At 42.5% G+C, this 22,614-nt stretch overlaps 1 protein-coding gene across 1 annotated transcript in view; it reads left to right on the top strand.

Annotated features, from left to right (window-relative positions):
• The window catches only part of LOC311305685 (carbonic anhydrase 14-like), a 29,218-nt gene that overhangs the window by 3,765 nt on the left and 2,839 nt on the right, over positions 1-22,614 (top strand). The window contains exons 9-10 of the mRNA XM_084433498.1: positions 75-270; positions 4,689-4,865. Of these exons, the coding sequence (XP_084289624.1) occupies positions 75-270; positions 4,689-4,865 (373 nt within the window). The remainder of the gene's footprint in view (positions 1-74; positions 271-4,688; positions 4,866-22,614) is intronic.

Genomic DNA, 22,614 nt, shown 5'->3' with positions numbered 1-22,614 from the left:
AATCATATACGTTTATTACTGGATGGCAAAATTTTTGGCAAAAGTCACTCAGTTGAATTTATTCCTCCAAACAGATCAACCGCTTCAGCACAACTACCTTTTTCAAAGCAAGCCCTTCAGTTCTGATGACCAACAACTTCAGAGGAGTTCAGCCCTTGAATGGCAGAGTTGTGACATCACAGGAGGTAAAAACCGCAGCACCTTCATCTGCGGCCACATCCACTAAATCTATCATCACAGTTCTTCTCTTGTCAAGTTTGTGTTGGCTGTGAAAAATACATTTGTGTTTTTGTGCACATCAATATCAGCTTGTTTGATTCAGTAGATTTCTCTTGTTAATTATGTGTTAGCTTTATTGATCATGTTTGATCATGGTTGATGTTTTCTGTAATATTTTAATTTTGTCACTTGTATCATCTTATCTTGATGATACTTGACTGTTCGTAATTCTACCCATTGTATTTTTAAACGCACAATTTGCTATCTGTCACAATAACATGAGGCAGAGTTAGAATAGGATAAAATCCAAAATACACTGCTGTTTATATGAAACGTATGGTATCTGTAATTATATTCAACATTAGATGATTCTATAGTATTTAAGAGGATTTATGTTTTAAATGTCTAAAGCATGACAGCTATGACAGACCTCAGTTATTAAAATTAAATCAATAAATGTTTGCTGTTTAATAACAAAATGTCTCCCAGTCAAAATGCTTGTGTGTGTGCACGTGTATACTACCATTTAAAGGGATAGTTCACCCGAACATGAAAATTCTGTCATAATTTACTCACCTTCAAGTTGTTCCAAACCTGTAGCCTAAAAAACACAAATGAAGATCTTTTTGATGAAATCTAAGAGATTTCTGTCCCTCCACTGACAGCTACACAACTGACATTTTGACACTTCAAAAAGTTCATAAAGAGATCGCAAAACTAATCCATATGAATTGAGAGGTTTAGTCCAAATTTTCTGAATTTTCACTTTATATTGACAGATTTCATTTAGGCCTATTTACAGAAACTATTTTTTTAGAAACTAAACTTGCATTTTGTTCACATATTTTAGTTTTTCTTCTGTTGAGATTGAAAAAAATAAGACACTGTTAAGTCTATGTGAGTTCGGTGTTTAGTTATTATCATTAACACGCCTCTCCGTTGTACTAGGGATATAATGCCTACATCATGTGGGCTATGTATTCCTTTTAATAAACTTTTTTAAGTATAATCATATAAAGTGAAGTAATATAACATTTAGTGAGAAGAAGATAGCAACGCCAAGAAGTTATTGAAATAATTATGGTGAGAGTTTTAAGATGAGCCAAAAAGGAAGACACCTGTGAATGAGATCATTGGTTATGAACTGTATAAAACAGGGAGCTGTGAGTAAGATAACTGCTAGTTGGTCAAACTAGTTCTTAAGACACGGTCTTAACATTGTGGCTACGTTTATGCAACTGGCCCCAGCGGTCTCCGCGCCTGAAAATTTTCAATGGACATGAATTGCTTTTGGAAGGCTATTCATCAAAGCTGCATGTCTTCTGGGGGTGGAGACCTGTTACACCTGATTCACCAGAACCAAACTGACCTTAATTATCTGATAGCCTAAAGCACGTGTCCTGCATAGTCTAGTCAAGTCACCTTTATTTTTTAAAGCGCTTTATACAATAGGCTACAGATTGTTTCAAAGCAGCTTTACAACAGTAAAGTAATGATTCAATGATGCAAACATAGTTCAATTTGGCTATAAAGCAACTCTAAAAAAAAAAGTGTCATTGTTCAGCTGAAGTCAGTTCAGTGTTAATTTAGTTCCGTTGTAAACATTTGATGCACCTACTTATTGTACGCCCTAAAAGTATTTACTCTTTTTGTGAAGAAAAAGTACATACTTTTGAGTGAGTAGCAAGTGAGTAGAGTAGACAAACTTTGGGACATACTATCAGGTCATAATTGCGTCTTTAACGGTTGCTCTCTGTCGCATCCTGTCACCTTGATGTGGTCTGTCAATCATCTTGTCACAGTTAAAATCCTCCACATTTCATTTCCTATCATATCGGAGAGAAATGCAGAAGCACGTTGATCTGCAGTTGTGGGTCTTTCATGCAGAGAACTCTCCTCATATTAATGCATAATGATGCATTTAAAAGTTAATAGTCAAACGGATCATAAAAGTCCACATTGTTATTGCATTCGACAGTAACAACGCTGCGGATGTAGTACGTCTGAATTTCATTCATACCACCCATATTCACACTATAGAACATACTTTTTTAACGGTCGCGAAGTAAGTCAAAATTCAAATGTAGTACCTGCTCAGACAGTACGCGACTTCAGAGCAGTGAATGATTTGGTGACCCATTCACTTGCCTTGCTACTGAATGAATCAGCTGTTTAAAAAAAAAAAAAAAACCCAGTGACAGTAGTGACTACTGGCAGTTTAAAAAAAAACAAAAGCTACTGGCAGTTTTAGTTTCATATTTCATATTAGATCAGTGGTAGGCCTTAGCCTGGGTTTCCCCATGCTGCCTTGCGCGCAGCGCGATTTTATTCACGCTGCTAGGCAGCCTGGACACCATGGACCAGATTTTCCCCTCAAAAAGGGAACCAATCACAGAACGGGGAGCAGCAAGACGATGACGACGTCTATGCGACACATCGAAGCAGTTTGTTTATATGGATCCAACATGGCATCAGACGCGAAGTTACCTTTCGATTGGCTGGTTTGAGGTCAGTTTGGTGGTTTTCAAACATTTAAATTTTATAGGCTAATTGGTTAGCAAACAAAACCAATTGTGCATGTACTCCATCCATCATGATGTTGAAAGCCAGCAATTTTAGCCAATCAAGAGCGATAGCAGGCAGAAGTGAAGATTAATAAGTGACGGGTATTTAGTGCGATAAGGGCTGGGGGTGCTGACGAGGCTCAGGCGCTGGTTTGGGCTGAGCGTTCACAGCGCTGGTTTCGCTGGCTATTGAGTCTGCGTGGTTCTCTAGCGACTTAAAGCAGCTGCAGAGCTGGGACGCTTTGGCAGAAAGTGGCACATTGCCTGCAAAGACTTCCTTTTCTTCCTAAAAAAAACAACAACTTACAATGTAGACTGTTTCAGAACCACTTTGTTTTATTTTCACATTTTCAACATTTTGTTTATGAGTCATTCAGATAAATCTCCAGAACCACTGAACTGTGTGTGTGTGTGTGTGTGTGTGTGTACCCTAACCTAACCCTAACCCTAACCCTAACCCCCAGTGTGTATGTGCACTGGTGTCTGATCACCCTCACTGGAAGTTCTAGATGGTGTAGAAGCCCTGCAAAATGTCTCCACCTCTTTTTGTCTTTTCACCATCATCCTTTGTCTTTTCTGTCTTTTCCTCCATGCTTTTCTGACATGTCTTTGCTCCCTGTCAGATAATTCACTGATACTCTTCAACTTTCCTTCTTCCCTTTGTTTCTTGTTTCTTTCTCTTTCTTTCCTTAAGTATTCCTCGTACTTCACTGGGTCTTCCCTCAACCTTTGTTTGTATTCTCTCTGTCTCTCTGTTGTAGTTTTTCTATTTATTTTTTTAGGCATGTTGGTGTTTTATGTCATTCTCCCTGTCAAGTTAATCATAGAAATTTTTGAATAGTTGTTCACACATTATACAAAATTTTATGGAATAACATCCAAAAAAGTTTTCTCAATAGCAGAAAAAAATGAGTTTGGTAGTGACATTCCTTAAAGTTACACACAGATTTTTAGACTTGAGGATTTGACCCTTAGATCCCTCAAAATGATGGGATCAATCTACTCACCATATAGCACATGAGAGAGAGGGACACAGGAATATTTCCTGATCAAAAATGTAGGGGTGTGGTTAAAATCAGTCTCAGCCAATGGACTACAACATTCACTGTTTTGGTAATGACATGAAAATGCAGGACAAGATTTTTTTAGATAAAGTTTCATGAATTAAATATAAAATATAAAATAAATATATTTTTTTTAACTTCATTTTTTTAACAAGAATGGAAAAATGTGCAAAAAATTTTTAAATATCATTTTCACAAGTTGAAATTTAGGGGTTAGGGTTTGGGACAGCCACCTCCTAATTGAAAGTAGCCCATAAATGATGATTTTATATATATAAAGCTTACTGATATCTTAAATATTATTGTGGGTTTCAATAGATAATTGAAGGATCTTAGTAAACATCTAAGATTTTAATAATTAAATGCTTTTCAAATGTGTTTTTTGGATGAGGGACAGCAGTTTGCACCAATTCTGTAGAATGGCCCATATACGAAAATAGCTCCTAAGCAAGCAGCGCAGTGGTGTTTCGTTCGTGAATGAATGAATCAGCCGGTTTGAACGAATCAATGAATGAACGATTCTTTTACTCTCTTATTAAGACTTGCTGCCACCTAATGGAGCTATTATTGCATTTCAAACGTTTATATTTTTATATTAAATTATTTAAAACACAACTCGAATTGCAGTGTAAATACATCTAAATATGAATAGTTAGCCTAATAAATAGTCATCTCAGTCAATAATGCACAACATTGGTTTTTGGTAATTTACAAGGTCATCTACCAAATCTGTTGAGTATTAACATCTCCATGGACTCTTTCAGGTAAGATGTCTGACTTGTTGAGTATTCAGTAGCCTAAGTCTTGTTAGATTCCTTCTGATCCGTCTGTTGTTTTGTAGCAATGGTGCTCTGTGTCAGTGTGGGTCCACGCGAGACACACACCCCTCAGCGGCCCTGGGCGATTAACTTCAGCACAGCCATGGTCAGTCACTGGGACAGCACACAGCACTCCTCCGAACACCCCACAGACGCCTATGGAGAGCTGGAGTTTGCTGGGGCCGGCAAGAGACACAGATGTGAGTAGCCTACCTCTCCATTGCCCCAGTGAGTTTAATTTCCTATCTTATCAGAGAGAAATGCAGAAGCTTTCATGCGGACAACTCTCCGCATATTAATGCATAATGATGTATTTAAAAGTTAATGGCCAAACGGATCATAAAAGTCCACGTTGTTATTGCTGATGAAATAACACGGATAACATTAATATCAGGTTAAACTTTGATTAGTCACTCAACCCTTTATCTAAACCTCTCATCGTCGGTCGCGCATATCCGCCATGTTTTGTAGCTTTTTTTATAAAAAAAAAAAAAAAAAAAAAAAAACTTTTTACTCGTGTTTGTAGTTCCTTCTCCAAAGCGCAATGGGTTGTTGGCAATATTAGCCTCAGAGTGTCCACGGATCCACAAAATCTACTGTGGTGAAATAGACCATCCGGGGACTTCTGGCATACACTTTTCAACATAGCCTACTGTGCTTTGGGACACACTTATTTTAATCTCACATACTGTTTAGGATTATTTATTGCTACTAATCTGACTTAATAATGGCTTGCAGTGCTGGGTAGTAATTGATTACATGCAATCTAAATTAGGTCATCAGATTCCAAAAATTAAGTAGGCTACTTGTAATTAAATTATATTACATTTTAAAATACTTGAAATTTGATTCGGTTACTTTTTTATTGATTATATGATTACAAGAATAACTATTCTTACAATGGCAGTAACTGATTCATAATTCATTGATTCTACTTTTTTATTTTATATATTTTTCTTTCTGAATTGGTTCAAAATCAGAGTTGGAAACATCTTGAAAAATGTTTCTTTTACCACAAATTTTGTATGTATGCAAATTGTATAATATCCAAGGTACACATTTCTAGTCACTACCGAAACACAATAATAATTAACTTAAAGGGACAATGTGTAACTTTTTAGGTATTTTATTATCTAAAATGAATATTTTTATTCATAAATATGTCCTCAATGGTGTACAAATACCTCTGCTAATTATCGGACATATCCTCGTAAACGAAGAATTTATTATCTTTATATACATGGGACGGGTAGGTCCACGGAGGCTTCCATGTAGTTCCGCCATCTTGAAAAACTATAATAGCAGAGAGGGACAAAAAGTACTAGGCCAACGCGTTTCCACAACGAGTTTTCGTTCAGAGCCAGCGTCACGTGACTGAAACCAGCAGAAGCGGAGGCGCAGAGCAGTGAGAGGCGCTTGTCACTGCCGCGGCAAGTTTAAAAGGCTGCACTGCACGGTTATTTATAATGGAGGAGTCCATACATATGCTGAGTCACAGGATAAGGAGTCCTCGTCGTCGAAAAAGTCCAAAACAGAAACGTGAACGGAGATAACAAAAAAACAAAAAACAAGGGTTAATGTCGGGATAGCTTTTTCCAGGTGGACAGAGCTAATGCAGGAGAAAGCTTTCAAAAGAGACGCTGAAGTTGCCTGCTTTCTTCTCGACAGGCAAGTCAATGTTACGTTAATTACAAGCTTTTTTTCATTGCTTGGTTGTGTACTTTTTTATATAATACAGGGCCGCGGGAAGTGGGGTGCAGCACTCCCTGTTTTCACAGAATTGTAAATTCAACGCATATGTTTGTTCATTAACATTTATTCATTTTTAGCATTTAGTCATTTATTTGTAATTAACACTTTAAGTGGGCTATTTAAAAAGTGTGAATTTATATGTTAGATTATGTTTTTAAAACATACGCGCAGAGTGTTACGTAATATTGTGTGTGCGTTGTAAGAATTTGTCCGCAGCTGCTCAAAAAAAAATAAAAAAACAGAGCTATGAGCGCAAGTCCACTGCCAGCGTTGTGTAAGGTTAGCACTAGGCAGTTTTTTGTGTTCATTTCTATTTCCTGTCGCTGTGCAGCCTCTTTTATTGTATATGACACTGTAAACAGCCCAATAACCCTTTTCTTTAAACTAAAGGATTAATTTATGTCCCGTTGACCGGTCCATTGCATTACGAATAAAAGCAGAATCAATAAAGTCAAAAAATGTGATGTGAAGTTTGAGTGTGTGCGCTGTTTGAACGAGTGTTCTCACTGATAGGCTACGCTTGTGTGATTCGCGGAGTTTTGACGAGTTTTATAGTCTTGATATTGTTTCTTATTCAAAAGTGGTGACAACCCACCCCACAAAAAAAAAACTCACCACCCCCAACCTAAAACCTCTTCCCTACGCCCCTGATATAATAGGCTATACAAAAATATAACGAATAAAGAAGGCATCACTACTAATTACCATAGTTCATGTTTTTCACAGTCAATAATTCATACTGTAACATTCGTTTATTCGTTGTCAAGTTGCAGTTTGTTTGAAATAACAAACCTGTTCACCCGAAGGAAAACTCGAAGTGCTATTAGAACATCCTGTCATAGCTTTTTGGTACATAACGGCTACCGTAGATGCAACATGCATTTGAAAAAGCGAGGCGCTGAAGAGCACTATTTTTTTTAATGCAAAATACATTATCACCACTAGATGGGAGAAATTCCTACACAATGTCCCTTTAATAAGAACGCTTATATTGACCTGTTAAGATTTTGTTTACATCTACCATGTAAATATATTCTTTACTATTTTATTAAAAAGTTTTCACATGTACTGTAAATCAATAACCATTGCAATTTTAAGAGTATTTTGAATCCAATCTTTCTTTGTAAAAGGCATAAAGTTTATCATATTGATTTCAAAGTTAAGGATTCATTAGTTTGAATATACATTGATGCTAATCAGCACGTGGTTAGCTAGCACAGTTCTGAACATTTCTACACACACAAAAACAACATTTTATTGGATAACACCCAAAAAACAATGATGCCACAACCAAAACTTCGCCACATGTTTCGGTCGTGACATTTTCGGTAGTGACAATTTTAGATACTTTAGATACTAGCCCAAAGATGCTAATTAGTACATGGTTACCTAGCAAAGTTTTGAACAGTTGTTCACACATTATACAAAATGTTATGAAATAACACCCAAAAAAGTTTGCTTAATTGGAGAAAAAAAAGGTGTTTGGTAGTGACGTTCCTTAAAGTTACACACAGATTTTCAGACTTTTGAACACATTTACCTCAAAATGATGGGGCCTATCTACTCACCATGTAGCTATGAGAGAGAGGGACACAGGAATATTTCCTGATCAAAAACGTAGTCAGTCTCGGCCAATGGATTAAAACGTACACTGTTTCGGTAGTGACATGAAAATGCGGGACACTTTTTTTTTTTTTTTTACATAAAGTTTCATGATTAGAAAATATTAAATAAATAGTTATTTTTAAAAACGACAATGGAAATAAATAGCAAAAATTCTTTCAATATCATTGTCACAGGTTAAAATTTAGGGGTTCGGGTTCGGGACAGCCACCTCCCTACCCAATAAATTATGATTTTATATATTTTAAATATCATTGTGGGATTCAATAGATAATATAACGATCGTAGTAAACATCTAAGATTTGAATATTAAATGCTTTTTAGTTGTGATTTAAGTATAAATACGTAGCAGTCGTAACTTTTATTTTAGACATGCCGAGTTTTGGTCAAGGGATGGAGTTGAAGGCCTATGACATTGTTTCATATCAGTATAGCCTGTTTCATATCTATTGTTTTGGTTATTATTTTATTTTGAGGTTGTTGTTTTTTTTTTCAGAGAGAACTTTATACAAATGTATGATATGTCATTATCCCTCTGCCACGTTACACATGTATATAATACATGCTATTTGATCCTCAAAGTGGCACTGTTATTTCAGCGATTGACATTATTGAAATGTGAATTTGACGTAGTGATTTGATGAAGAAGGTTAACTCGTTTGACATGCCAGTTTGCAACATGACACATTAAAAAAGGCAAAAAGAAAGATAGAGAAGATATCAAAACCCTGAAATATCACTTTGAAAAATAAAGCCAGAGAAAAAAAAAAATAGTATGTTTATATGAATTTCCCCATAAGGGGCCCCTCTAACTGATTTTCATGGGTATTTTCTAACCTTTTTAAATATGTATGCCATCTGTAATGTAAAATTCTTAAATTTAGTCAATCAAATTAGAATAAAATTCTGTTACCAATTAAATTAGTATCAGCCAAAGTCATCTTTGCACTGCAGAAGTGGCACAGAAGCTACATATGAAGTTGCATTCAGAAATATGAAATAAGTGACAAAATGAAACAATAATTGGATTATGAAAGTAACCAGAAGGTGGCAGCAAGTCATTGTTTTGATGAATGAGTCATAAAGTCATGGACCAAAATATGATTCATTCAGGAATAAAAATCAAGTGGCTGTCTATATTAATGGACCATTGCATCACAAGCCTATTTGCACTGGGTGTAAATGTATACTCTGTGTTTTATTTTATTTTTTAGGTTTAAACACATTCTCACTCCCAACACTGACACCAGTGCTATAGGTGCCAAAAGTGCCACTTAGTGTCTTTTTTATTTGGCAGCAATCCAATTGCTGTAAATGCTAACTCTGAGGCTGAAGGGCATAAAAATTGTATTAATATGAAAGTATATGTTCTGAGCATATTCAAGTCCAACCAATCTTCTTTGTCAGTCCAAAAAGCCCCTCATGTCATCATGAAGTAACAGGTTTTCTCATTCTTGGAATTTCAGATCTTAGTTTATATGCTTTGGCTGAAACTTACAAATATGTATTTGTTTATTTGTTTATCGAGGTATGTTGGAAGGGAACTCAACAGGAAGTGTCCCTTGAAAAACAAGATTCAGAAACCCCACAAAACAAGACAAGCAGGGAAACAATTAAAAGGATATAAAACAAAAGTATGGAATTTAACAAAGGCATGAAGTAAAAAAATAAAAAAATAAAAATAAAAAGGGATAGTGCTCATTAAGTGAAACACCCCATAAAGATTTTCTCCCCTTCCTCCAGAACAGCGGGTCAGGAATCGACTGGTTAGCGTTTCCTCTTAGACCCTGCTGGTAGATCCTGAAACTACATCATAGCACAAGCTTGTTTGCTTTTGGTGTGAATCCTAACTTCAGGGCTTACAAATTTGACAATTTGACAAAAGTAATTTTAAATAAAATAATAAAAAATTGGCGAATAAAAAAGTATTTAAAAACATTATGATAGCATTAAAAACTAGTTCACCCAAACGATATACACATTTATGCAATAACGCTCTCTCTGTCAACTTAAAACTACTTTGTGAAAATAAATTCACCAGACAATTCCAACTCCACTGGATTTTATCTTAGCTTCCAAAAAAATGATAAAAAATGTGAGAACGCAGTTAGGTATTGAGAACAATGAGAGAGAGAGGGGAAAAAAACACATAAAAGGGCTTTTGACTGATTTGAGCTCTGCTTTCAGCAGTCATGACCTGAAGTCCAGTGACTATAGACCGCGTAGTGCACTGGAACTGCTTACTAATTTTACGCACAATATCACATGAGTACAGGCATTTTAATATCTGCTTGTGGCATCCTGCCCCAACATCACTTGCCTGAAGCCCTGATGTTCTTAAACTAAATCTTAAGACTGTCAGCCTCAAAACTAGCACTAATGTGATGTGCCATCTCATCTCACAAAATTCGGTGCATATTTTTAGGGCCGCATATGACACCTATGCTGTCATTATGTTATGGGTTCTCTTACGAGAGGTTCTCTCGTATTGCGTAAGCTAGCTTACGCTGCGGGAAAGTCTCCTTTCACGAGATACTGAAGCCAAAAATTATCCTAATTTTTTAAACTTTGTCAACGCAGTGCGGCAGCCTGCAGACCTAGGGCAAGCGAATCGCGTGCCCATTGGCTGCTCTGCGGCAACTGCATCAGCCTATGGCTGAGCCTTGCGCGTGACGTCACGTCCAATGAGCGCGCTTGGCGCGCTTAGTGCGTCACAGCCCGTCATTAGGGGTGTGGCTTAGAGTATATAAGCAAGGAACAGAGGCTGCTTCGCTGATTTCTGTCTCTTCAGCGAAGCTCTTCGCATCGCTGATCTCCGAGGAAGCCGCCGTTGAATCCAGCGACCTGCACGCCGAGGATCTCAGCCTGAGGACGCCGGCCGCTCGCCGCCTTCAGCCTTCCCTGCCTGCTGCGCCATCCGGCACTTATATCCTTTTTCTGCTCTGTTTTGTGTGTGTGTGTGTCCGCCGCGACACACTTGCATCTAAAAGAGCGCGAGGCGTTGTTTCAAATGCCTCGCACATCCTGTGGCTCGTGCAGAGCCTCGCTCAGCGACGGAGACCGCCACGTGCTGTGCGCTCTCTGCCTGGGTTTTGACCACGCTGTTCGCGCTCTCTCCGAGGGCGGCTGCGAACAGTGTGAAGATTTACCGATGTCGACCCTACGGGCTCGACTCGCTAAATTCGAAGACACTCCATCTTCTCCGGCCGCTTCTTCCGGGCCACGAAAGAAAAAACGTCGCTCTCAAAGGCCGCCGGAACTGGACGCTACAGCTGAGCGCTCGCCGGAACCTCTCCCGCGAGCCTCGCTCTCTCCTTCCCCCCCACCCTTCTCCGACGCGCAGCGGCCGGCCACTGCCCGCACTGCCGTCGCCCTGGGGGATGATGCAGATGATGCCGCTGACAGCTGCTCTCTGCTCGCGTCTGACAGCGAGGAGTGGTCGGGCTCTCACCGCTCTGCCCCCTCTACTCTGGAGTCTTCTCGAACCCGCGCTAGTGTTGACGCAGAGCTTCTCCGCCTCCTCACTTTAGCGGTCGAGAGAATGGGACTGGATTGGTCTCCACCTAAGGAGCCGGAGCCCAATCGCCTTGATGGGTTTTTTCTGCCTAGCCGCCGCCCTGCGCCTGCCTCTAGGTCAGCACCCTTCCTGCCTGAGCTCCACGCCGAGCTCTCTAAGTCCTGGAACGCTCCGTTCTCCACCAGACTCCGCTCGCCAGTCTCCTCGGCTCTCTCCCAGGTGGACGGAGCCGCCGAGAACGGCTATAACGGCATCCCCGCCGTTGAGGATGCTGTGGCAACGCACCTTTGCCCGCCGTCTGCTAGATGGCGCTCAAAGTCTGCCCTGCCGTCTAAAGCCTGCAGGACCACCTCAGCTCTCGCCGGCCGCGCTTTCGCCGCCTCCGGCCAGGCTGCTTCCGCCCTGCACTCAATGGCTATTCTTCAGATCCTTCAAGCCGACCTCCTCCGTGAACTGGACGAGAAGGGCTCGGATCAGTCTGCCTTTACCGATCTCCGCAGCGCTACGGATCTCGCGCTGCGCGCTACCAAGACCGCTGCTCAAGCCATCGGCAGATCCATGGCCGCGCTCACCGTCATCGACAGACATCTATGGTTGACGCTCGCGGACATGAGTGAGTCAGAGCGCGCTGTGTTTCTGAACGCACCACTCTCGCCCACCGGCCTCTTTGGCCCTGCGGTCAGCGGAATTGTGGATCGGTTCTCTGAGGTACAGAAGGCGTCGCAGGCGATGGACCTCTTCCTGCCCCGCCGTTCGAGCTCAGCCACAGGCCGCCCTCAAACTCAGCCTCCTGTGCGCAGCTCTAACCAGCGCTCTTCCAGGCCCCCCAACGCTTCGCAGCGGCGCCAGGGCAATCGCCCCAGGTCGCGCTCGACCAGCCGTCACAGACCGCCGCCCCCACGGGGCCCGCGGTCCAAGATCGCGTTGAAGCCCGAGCCCGCGAAGTCCTCCTAGCATCCGCAAGGAGGAAAAGATGGTTGAGTCCCGCTACGGCCGGACCGCCATCAAAACGCACAGCTCTGTCAGTCCCCTATGTTCAGGCTACTGCAGCAGCACACACCGCAGCCAACGAGCCAGTAATTACACTCGCTCGCCTGCACACAAACGCCGTTTTCACGGCGACCCAGATAAATCTCAAAAAGAGTATAAGTGCTTTAAGTGTAGAAAATGTGCCCACACCCATGTGCTCACTGCTTCGCACAAGTGCAATCCCCATGGTAACGCGCCCAGAGCGCTCTCTCATAAAGCGGCCTCACACCGCTCGAGCACTAAATGTAGTAAAAGTGCCCACACTTCCGTGCTCACAACTACTCGCTGCTCGCTCTGTCACTCAGTTACCTCAAATTGCTACGGCTCAAGCCGCAGGGGTTTTAAGTGTAGAAAAAGTGCCCACTCCCGTGTGCTCACTGCCTCACACAGACCAGGTTCCCATGGCAACGCGTCCAGAGCGCTATCTCTTAAAGCGGAAACTTTCCGCTCGAGCATCAAGTGTAGGAAATGTGCCCACAGCCCTGTGCTCACACCTGCCCACTGCCCGCTCTGCCAGACAGGTTGCAAACCTCATAAAGCCCCCAAACACTGGCCGTGTCATAAGTGCATATCCCGCGCCAGCTCACGAGCACGCGCGCCCACTTTCAGACACCATAATCCCCACGCCGCCCTCGCGCCTGGGTTGTTTGACAGCAGTTCACGCTCCATCGTCCGAGATCGAGCTACTAAATTCTGCACAGTCGGCCAGCCCTGTTCTTCTGCCCTCGTGTCCGAGCATCGGCGGCGCGCGCGCCGCCCCGTCTTCTCTGATACAGGTTCCCCATCCCGCGCAACGCGGCGATCTGAACCCAGAGACCATTCGACCCCTAGCTATGCATGCAAAAGCATGGGAGGCTATTCAGGGCGCGTCAGAATGGGTGCTCAACACCATAAGACACGGTTATTCGCTCCAATTTGCTCGTCGCCCTCCGCGCTTTCTAGCGCAGACGGAAACGAAAGTGAGTTTGGAAACAGCACATCTGCTTCAAGCAGAGATAACAAAGCTGCTGCGAAAAGGGGCCATAGAACAGGTGCATCCTTCTCTGAGCGAGTCAGGCTTTTACAGCCGTTACTTCCTCGTTCCCAAGAAGGACGGAGCATTAAGACCTATTTTAGATCTGAGACATCTGAACAAAGCCCTCATGAGACGGCCGTTCAGGATGATTACAACCAGACAGATCCTCGCGCAAATTCGCCCAGGAGACTGGTTTATCTCTCTCGATCTGAAGGACGCTTATTTCCAGATCCAGATAACTCCCCGTCACAGGCCATTTTTGAGATTCGCCTTCGACGGTCGAGCTTATCAATACACAGTCCTGCCGTTCGGCCTGTCTTTAGCACCCCGTACATTTACGAAATGCATGGACACGGCTCTCGCTCCCCTGAGGAGTCAGGGAATGCGAATTCTGAACTACTTGGACGATTGGCTCGTTCTGGCGCAGTCAGAGACAGAACTTGTGTCTCACAGAACAGCGCTACTCGACCACCTGGAGGTTTTGGGTCTAGCGGTCAACTGGACAAAGAGCTCGCTCTCGCCCCGGCAGTCGATTTCCTTTCTCGGAATAGAACTGGACTCGGTGGCGATGACGGCCAGATTGACGGAGCAGCGCGCGCGCCGCATCCAGCGCCTCGCTGTATCCTTCAAAGAAGGCAACCGGGTTCCCCTGAAGGCATTTCAGCGCATTCTGGGGCATATGGCCTCAGCTGCAGCAGTGCTTCAGTTGGGTTTACTGCGCATGCGCCCGCTTCAACGCTGGCTGAGAACGCGCGTATCCCATCGAGCCTGGGCGACCGGCGGCTCGCTAATCAGAGTGACTCAGGTCTGTGTCTCAGCCCTGCAGCCCTGGCTAGCAGCCGAATGGTATCACACGGGAGTGAATATGGGAGTGGTCTCACACCGGAAAGTTGTCTCTACAGACGCGTCCAACCTAGGTTGGGGAGCGCTCTTCGAAGGCAGACCGGTCTTTGGCCACTGGTCAGACCAGGAGAATCTCCTACACATAAACTGTCTAGAGATGCTCGCGGTCGAGAAAGCGCTCATGCACTTCCTCCCTTTCCTCCTTGGTCACCATGTTCTAGTCCGCACGGACAACACTTCAGTAGTGGCCTATGTGAACCGCCAGGGCGGTGTCAGATCAAAGCAACTCTGCGCCCTGACGGAACGCCTGCTCGTATGGGCTCAGCACTCTCTGCGCTCTCTGAGAGCATCGCATGTGCCTGGCCATCTGAACGAGGGCCCCGACAGACTGTCCAGGGACAACGTTCCCCCTGGGGAGTGGTCTCTACACCCTCAAACAGTCCAGTCGCTGTGGCGCCGCTTTGGCAGAGCGAAAGTCGACCTCTTTGCGTCAATAGACAACGCACACTGCCCAGCGTTCTTTTCAAAGAGCGAGGACGCGCTGGCCCAGTCTTGGCCCAGCGGCCCGCTATATGCGTTTCCGCCAGTCTCTCTGCTGCCTCAGGTCATCGAGAGAGTCAGGAAAGCGCGCCACACAGTGCTCCTCATAGCCCCGTTCTGGGAGAACCAAGCTTGGTTCCCAGAACTCATACAATTGGCAGACTCAGCCCCCTGGCCGATTCCGGTGCGGAGAGACCTTCTCTCTCAAGCCCGCGGCTCGATTTGGCATCCCCACCCAGAGCACTGGTCTCTGCATGCGTGGAGCCTCAACAACTACATGCTGATCTACCAGAAGGGGTGATGAACACGATCATACAATCTAGAGCCCCCTCCACGAGGCGGCTCTACACGTCTAAATGGTCTGTGTTTAACAAATGGTGCACTACCAAAGGGCTCAATCCACAGACATGTGGGGTCTCGCAAGTACTGTGTTTCCTTCAAGAGCTACTGGACGCGGGCAGGTCCCCCTCCACGCTCAAAGTCTATGTCGCGGCCATTTCAGCGCTCTCTGTGTCAGAGCCGGGCCGCGCATTAGGAAGGAACGAGTTGGTCATCCGCTTCCTTAGAGGAGCGAGGAGGATGAACCCCCCGCGACCCCCTTCGGTTCCTATGTGGGATCTTTCACTGGTCTTAGACGCACTGAAAGCACATCCCTTTGAACCTTTAGAAACTGTGGATATGAAATACCTCACGCTCAAAACCGTTTTTCTGATAGCACTGTCTTCAGTAAAACGTGTGGGAGACCTTCACGCGTTATCCACTAACGCTGCGTGCCTCGAGTTCGGACCTAATGACTCTAAAGTTATTCTCAGACCGAGGCATGGGTACGTCCCAAAAATTTTGGGCACTCCCTTCAGAGCGCAGGTCATTTCCCTTTCAGCCCTGCCGATTACTGGCTGCGAGGCAGATAGTCACCTCCTCTGCCCAGTTAGGGCGCTGAGAAGCTATATTTCACGCTCCGCCGCCTTCAGGCGTTCAGAGCAGCTTTTTGTTTCGTTTGGTGGGCGCACCAAGGGTCTCGCCGCCTCGAAACACACTCTGTCCAGATGGATAGTCGATGCTATCGCAGCTGCTTACGCATCTAAAAACCTGCAGTGCCCCTTGGGCATTCGGGCACACTCCACCAGAGGCATGGCCTCATCGTGGGCGTGGTCCAGTGGGATTCCCATTCATGACATTTGTGCAGCGGCGGGCTGGGCCTCCCCCTCCACATTTGTTAGGTTTTACAACCTGGAAGTTCCCGCTTTGCAGGCCAAAGTGCTATCAGTCTAAGTCTCGCGTAAGCCAGCCCACTGTCTGTGCGCGGGCTACGCTGCTGATTTAGCTCTACTGGTTGAGCTACACTATATGGAAGTGTTAGTTGGACCGGCTGTGCCGCTCCCTGCCCCATATTATGTGCTTGTGTACTGTGGTATCTGGCCGCCCAGCTCCGTTTCGCGTTCCCTGGGCTTCCCACGGGATTCATTCAGGATGCTGGGTGCGCGCACGGCGTTGACAAAGGTGTTCCCGCAGCGTAAGCTAGCTTACGCAATACGAGAGAACCTCTCGTAAGAGAACGTACTCGGTTACTAACGTAACCTCTGTTCTCTCTAGAGAGGGAACGAGTATTGCGTAACCCGCCGTGCTCTCGCCACGAGCTCATTTTCGCTTCATGCGACAGAAACCAGCGAAGCAGCCTCTGTTCCTTGCTTATATACTCTAAGCCACACCCCTAATGACGGGCTGTGACGCACTAAGCGCGCCAAGCGCGCTCATTGGACGTGACGTCACGCGCAAGGCTCAGCCATAGGCTGCTGCAGTTGCCGCAGAGCAGCCAATGGGCACGCGATTCGCTTGCCCTAGGTCTGCAGGCTGCCGCACTGCGTTGACAAAGTTTAAAAAATTAGGATAATTTTTGGCTTCAGTATCTCGTGAAAGGAGACTTTCCCGCAGCGTAAGCTAGCTTACGCAATACTCGTTCCCTCTCTAGAGAGAACAGAGGTTACGTTAGTAACCGAGTACGTTATGTTACATTCATGCTGTTGATCATATTCATTTATATTTTATTAATGCACCAAGTGCGGATAGCTGCCTTGTTGGCAGAGGCTAATAACACTAACTCCACCACCATTGTCTGATTGATCCAGACAAAATTACAGTAGAGATCCTGCTGATAACAGAAGCAGTGGTGAGGAGAGGAAGGGGCTGTTCACACAGAGCAGACCCGCAAATGCAAAAGCTGTATACCGTTTTTTTTACAATGGTTAAATAAAAATTAAGAAAATATTACAAAAGTGGAAATAAAGTTCCTAATGGGTATTTAATAGTGGGAATAATGTGTTTTAAGGGTAGGGTAGAGGCTGATAAATGATGACTTGGGTGAGCCTGCATTTTTTTCTCTTCGTGATTACGTTTCCCGAAGGTTAGTTTCATGGAACTTGCAGTATAGCTCTGGACATGAATCGAATTGAAATAATGGTGACATGCATCTAATTTGTCTGAGGTGGAACATAATTAGTGGTGCTTGCCAAAGGCAATAAGGCATTACTATTGTTATTGCTCATACTTATTCTTCTTCTTTTTTTTCTTCTTCTTATTATTCCGGAGTTTGGCGCGTAACTCCTCCCGCACCGTTTGTCACAAACCCTTGAGTGAGGTGTCAAATCGTGCGGTTCTTTGAGGAGAGGTGTGCTATATCTAAGCGATCGGGTGTACGATGTTCGCACAGCGGACGAAAAAGCGGCCAAAAAAGTCCCATTGACTTAACATTGCAGGATTTTCAGAAATTCAAATCCAACTGTCACTTTTCACACACACAGACACCAAAGGGCCTAAAATCTTCATAGCCACACCTTAGCAACCACTAAGAGTTCCCTAGCAACCACCCCAAACCACTAACTAAATGTTAAATGAGCAATATCACACTCGTAGCCGTGCGATATCGCTGTATATTAGCACGGCTGCGGCCTCGTGCCGTACTAAAGGCACTTGTTACTAAAGATTTTAAGAACTCTATAAAAACTCCATTGTAACCATCTGTGACAACTACCAACCACCAGGTAACACCATAGCAACCACCAAAAATACCATAGCAACCGCCTAGCAACACCATAGCAACCACCCAGAACACCCTAGCAATGCCCTAGCAACACCATAGCAACTACCAAGAACACCCTAGCAACTGCCTAGCAATGCCCTAAATATCACCATTGTAACTGTGTAACCACACCCTAGAAACCGTTAAGAGCCACCTAGCAATCATATTGTAACATATAGAATCCATATTTCAGCTCCACAACATTGTACAGACATGGTTGTTGGCTCGTTTGCAATCACGTACAACACCCTAGCAACCGAGTGGCGAGTTTTGCCACTGCAAGCACCACTCACATTTTTCTTCAGGAAATGTACATTCTAGTTGCGTTGTGGAATTTTGTCCTTATCCTTAAAATTAGCAACTGTAATTACTGCTAAAGGATTGTGTTCACAGTAATAATGACAACGTGGTTCCTTTCTTGATAAATTAAACCTCCTTTTATAAATTAATACTTTCATATGTCGTAATACATACTATACTACTTTTGCATCTCAGATATCTCGTACAGCTCATACAAAGTCAAAAGTGACTTTAGATTGATATATGCTGTCTTAATATAAAGTACCTAAAGTATAGGAGCTTTAACCATTGTCATCTTTCTAAAAATTCTATGTTTCCGTGGGAATCACAGCATACAAATTCTTGTGAAATCGCCACCCAGTAAAATTATGACGTTTTATCATGAGTTCGAGTTTAAAATTGACTTCTTTGAGGGGCCAAAACAAAAAGGAAAGAAACATCAAAAGATGAAAATTAAAGAGGTTAATTAAAAATTAAACAGACAAGAAGGATAAATCAGCTATGAAACCAATCAACTGATGTCATTCATCTGAACATTGTGTGAAATGCTCTTTACAGTCACCTATAAATAATGATCAATGAGGATGACTCACAGTGGCAAAACAGGCTATTGAGCTTTCTCTCTCTCTCTAAAATATCTCTGAAATATATTGCCATTAATATTTACATTTTTTTAGCACACCAGGGTGACTAGGAACATGAAATTGTCTAGCTATCACAGGAGTATAAATATGAGGAAACACAAAGGCCAAATTCCCGTAATCATCTAGCCTGGGTTTCCCCATGCTGCCTTGCACGCAGCGCGATTTATTCACGCTGATAGGCAGCCTGGATTCCATGGACCAGATTTTTGCCTCAGCGAGGGAACCAATCACAGAACGGGGAGGGAACAGCAAGACGATGACGACGTCTATGCGACACACCGAAGCAGTTTGTTTGTATCTATACATACCTTCTGCCCTCATGTTTGTCTTGCACAAACGGCAATAGTCGCTGAACGCCATCGTGTACACAAATCTCTGACCCATCGTCTTCTTCCTTCGTTTTGGTGCAAACAGGGCTAAAAAGTACCCCATGCCAACGGTTAAATATAATGCTGGATCTTTAATGTTGTGGGCCTATTTTTTTCAATGCAGGGTCATTGGAAAAACGTATCTGTGGCAACATTTTAACAATACATACAAATCAATGCAGTTTCCAAAAGAAATGAACACTAGAGGCAGTAAAAAAGCAAGCACTCAATCGTTTTCATACACAATTATGATACAGATAAGTTTTTCCAATGACCCTGTGTTGAAAAAAATACCATGAATCCCATGAAAGACGAGTCACGATAAGAGAGCTCAAAGACAAGAGTTCAAAAACAAGCTAAAATGCCATGATGAAGATTGTGTTGTTATGTCACATTTGCTTTTGTTAACACTATCGGGTAGGGTTTAGTGTAGGTGTGTCACATGCCTGTCCTGTCTTGTGCTGCACATGGGTGTTTTGTTATGTTGGGCCATGTGCTCGTGTAATTGTCTAGCCCCTCCCATCTTGTTACCTGATTATTTAATTATTTGCCCCACCTGCTTTCCCCGTTATCCTCTTTTGTTTGTTTCCCTATTTAGTCTCCCTGTGTTTGCAGTCCTGTGTTGGTTCGTTGTCTATGTTTCCCTTGTGTTATGTTCCTGATTTATACCTGCCTTGTTTTCCCCCACGGGGAGTTTTTGTTTGTGGTTTTATTTTGTTTATTACTTAAAAAGTTCCTTACCTGCACTTGGATCCTCGCTTCACTTTTTGACCTTCTGTGACAAGGTGCACGTTATTTTAAAATGGAGCATTAAGCTTTTAACGCCACTCACCATACGTTTCACTTTGAAACTGTTGCGAAACTTGCACGACGCAATGTATTTTGCAAAAATGATGCCTCAGGAACGCTTTTCTAATGAGCCTTGGCTGATTTTTTTTTTTTTTTTTTTTTTTTTTTCAGATACATGGTATCATGGATTCTAGCAAATACCAACAGATTTAAAACATCAAAACCTGACTGCCTCTGCTAGAAATCTTATAATGGGCCATGGTTGGATCTTCCATCAGGACAACAATCCAAAACAAACTGGACATGGCTTTTGCCATGACCACCCCATTCCCCTGACCTGAACCCTATTGAAGATGAATGGGCTAAACTGAAAAGAAGAAGCACCAACATGGATCTGTGACTCTGAAGGATCTGGAGAGATTCTGTATGGAGGAATGGTCTCTGATCTCTTGTCAGGTGTTTTCCAAACTCATCCGGCATTATAGGAGAAAACTTAGCGCTGTTATGTTGGCAAAAAGTATTTAATAAAAAGGTGCCAATAATTAGGGCCAAAGTGTTTTGGAGAAAACCATGTATTTCATAATGTGATTAACCCCCTACTTTCAATTCTTTTACTTCAATAAAAGGTTAGATTTTTGAATGAAAGATCAAAAGGATAAACAATGCAAATGTATTTTTACAGCCATCTTTGATTATATTTACCAGGGGTGCCAATAAATCTGTTATCGTTTGAAGGTATTGCTCCAATACTAATGAACTCTTGTTTTTATGAAACCTTATATGAAAAGCTATTCAACACCCAGAAGTGTTTACCTGTTGATATAATCCAAATAAACTTAAACTAGTGCTATTTACAACCATTTATTTAGGTCATTTTGCCAACTTTTGGAAGTCGACAGCTAATAAACTTTTTTACTCATTTTAAAGGTTGGAAAGGAAATCACAATTATGAACTGAGCTTTTCACAAGAGGGTTAGAGATTGTGACCTCAGTGATGCTGAGAGGTAAGAATGTGATAATTCAAGTATTGACAGCCATATACTGGAAATAGGATGAATAACACCTAGCAATGTTATCACATGCGTTTGATCGGAATGTGTCCGAGTGTATTAAAGGTGAGCTGATAAGGTGAGAATGAAGCCATTCATCAGTTTTCTGAATACTGACAGGTGAATCAAGTCGAAGAGGTACAGTAAGACTTTAACTATCTTATTCTAAATGATTTCATTTCTCATATCAAATTCAATTCACTTATAATAAGGTTAAATTCAGTTGGCAGCATTGATTTCCATTATAATGATTTCTTGTTTGATTTAGATGATTGTCTTGCTGGTAACTTTCCTTGCTGCTCTCCTGTGTCCCTCCGTCCACGGCCAAGTGGGTGAGTAACTCAAGTTACTCTGTATATCTAGTATTATTTTTTAGGAATCCTCTTAAAGTAGGCACTAAAGGCTCTTGAAACATTTTGATCGGAAATTCTGCCGTTTCATTTGTTGTATTTATTAATGCTGTCATTTCATCCTAAACAGCATGGTGCTATCACCTGCCGACATGCAGTAAGTGTGATTTATTTATTATATTATAAAATATGCCACTAAAACTTAATATCTGCATAAAACTTTATATAAATCTTATTATAAACATTTCTATATTTAAAACTTGTTTTTTTTTTACCCCTGACTTGTAATAGATTTTACAACCTGGCCTCAATCCTGCAATGGATCCAGGCAATCTCCCATTAATATCGTGACTACAAGTGTTCAGGGAAATCCTAACCTGACCTCATTTAACTTCACTGGTTTTGATGACAACTCCACCTTACTGTCAATCGCTAACACAGACGACTCTGGTAAGGGGCACTGGGAATTCCTGTGGCCAGTTGCATAAACTCAGCCATTAGGTTGTTAAGACAGTGTCTTAAGATCTAGCATGACCCACTAGCAGTTAGTCAAGGGAGGGTTAGTCTTTCCTTTCGGTATGAAACGTTTTTACGTTTTTATGTAACTGATGTTAAAAAGTCTTTAAAAAAAAAAGACGACTAACTTGTAAGACTAGTCTAAGCAGTTTATGCAACCGCCCCCTGGTATGCAGCTGATATTATCTGCATTTGTTACAGAAAAAAAACTAGATTTTTTTTTCTCAGGATTTGTTTGTCTTTACAAATTGTTCTGTAGTTGCTAAAATCATATATTTGGTAGATTTATTCAAAGTGGCTTCCAAATGAGGAACACCTACTAACAAAAGTTATCAGTCCTTAGAAGACGATAATATGAGAAGTGTCACTTTAAAAAGTTTCAGAATTGCTCAGAAAAGTATGTGCAAGCACAGAGATCTAAGTGATAAACTGTTAGAAAACAGAAAGATAAAAGTTTTGTTTGTACCATGAGACTTACAAACTACATAGAGGGAACTTAAATTTGCAAAATAGGTTGTAGTGTGCAGATCAAGCATCA

This window comes from Rutilus rutilus, assembly GCF_951802725.1.
Source record: "Rutilus rutilus genome assembly, chromosome: 16".
Lineage (NCBI taxonomy): Eukaryota > Metazoa > Chordata > Actinopteri > Cypriniformes > Leuciscidae > Rutilus > Rutilus rutilus.
Note: the sequence above shows the minus strand (reverse complement) of the source record. Positions and strands in the feature narration are given on the sequence as shown.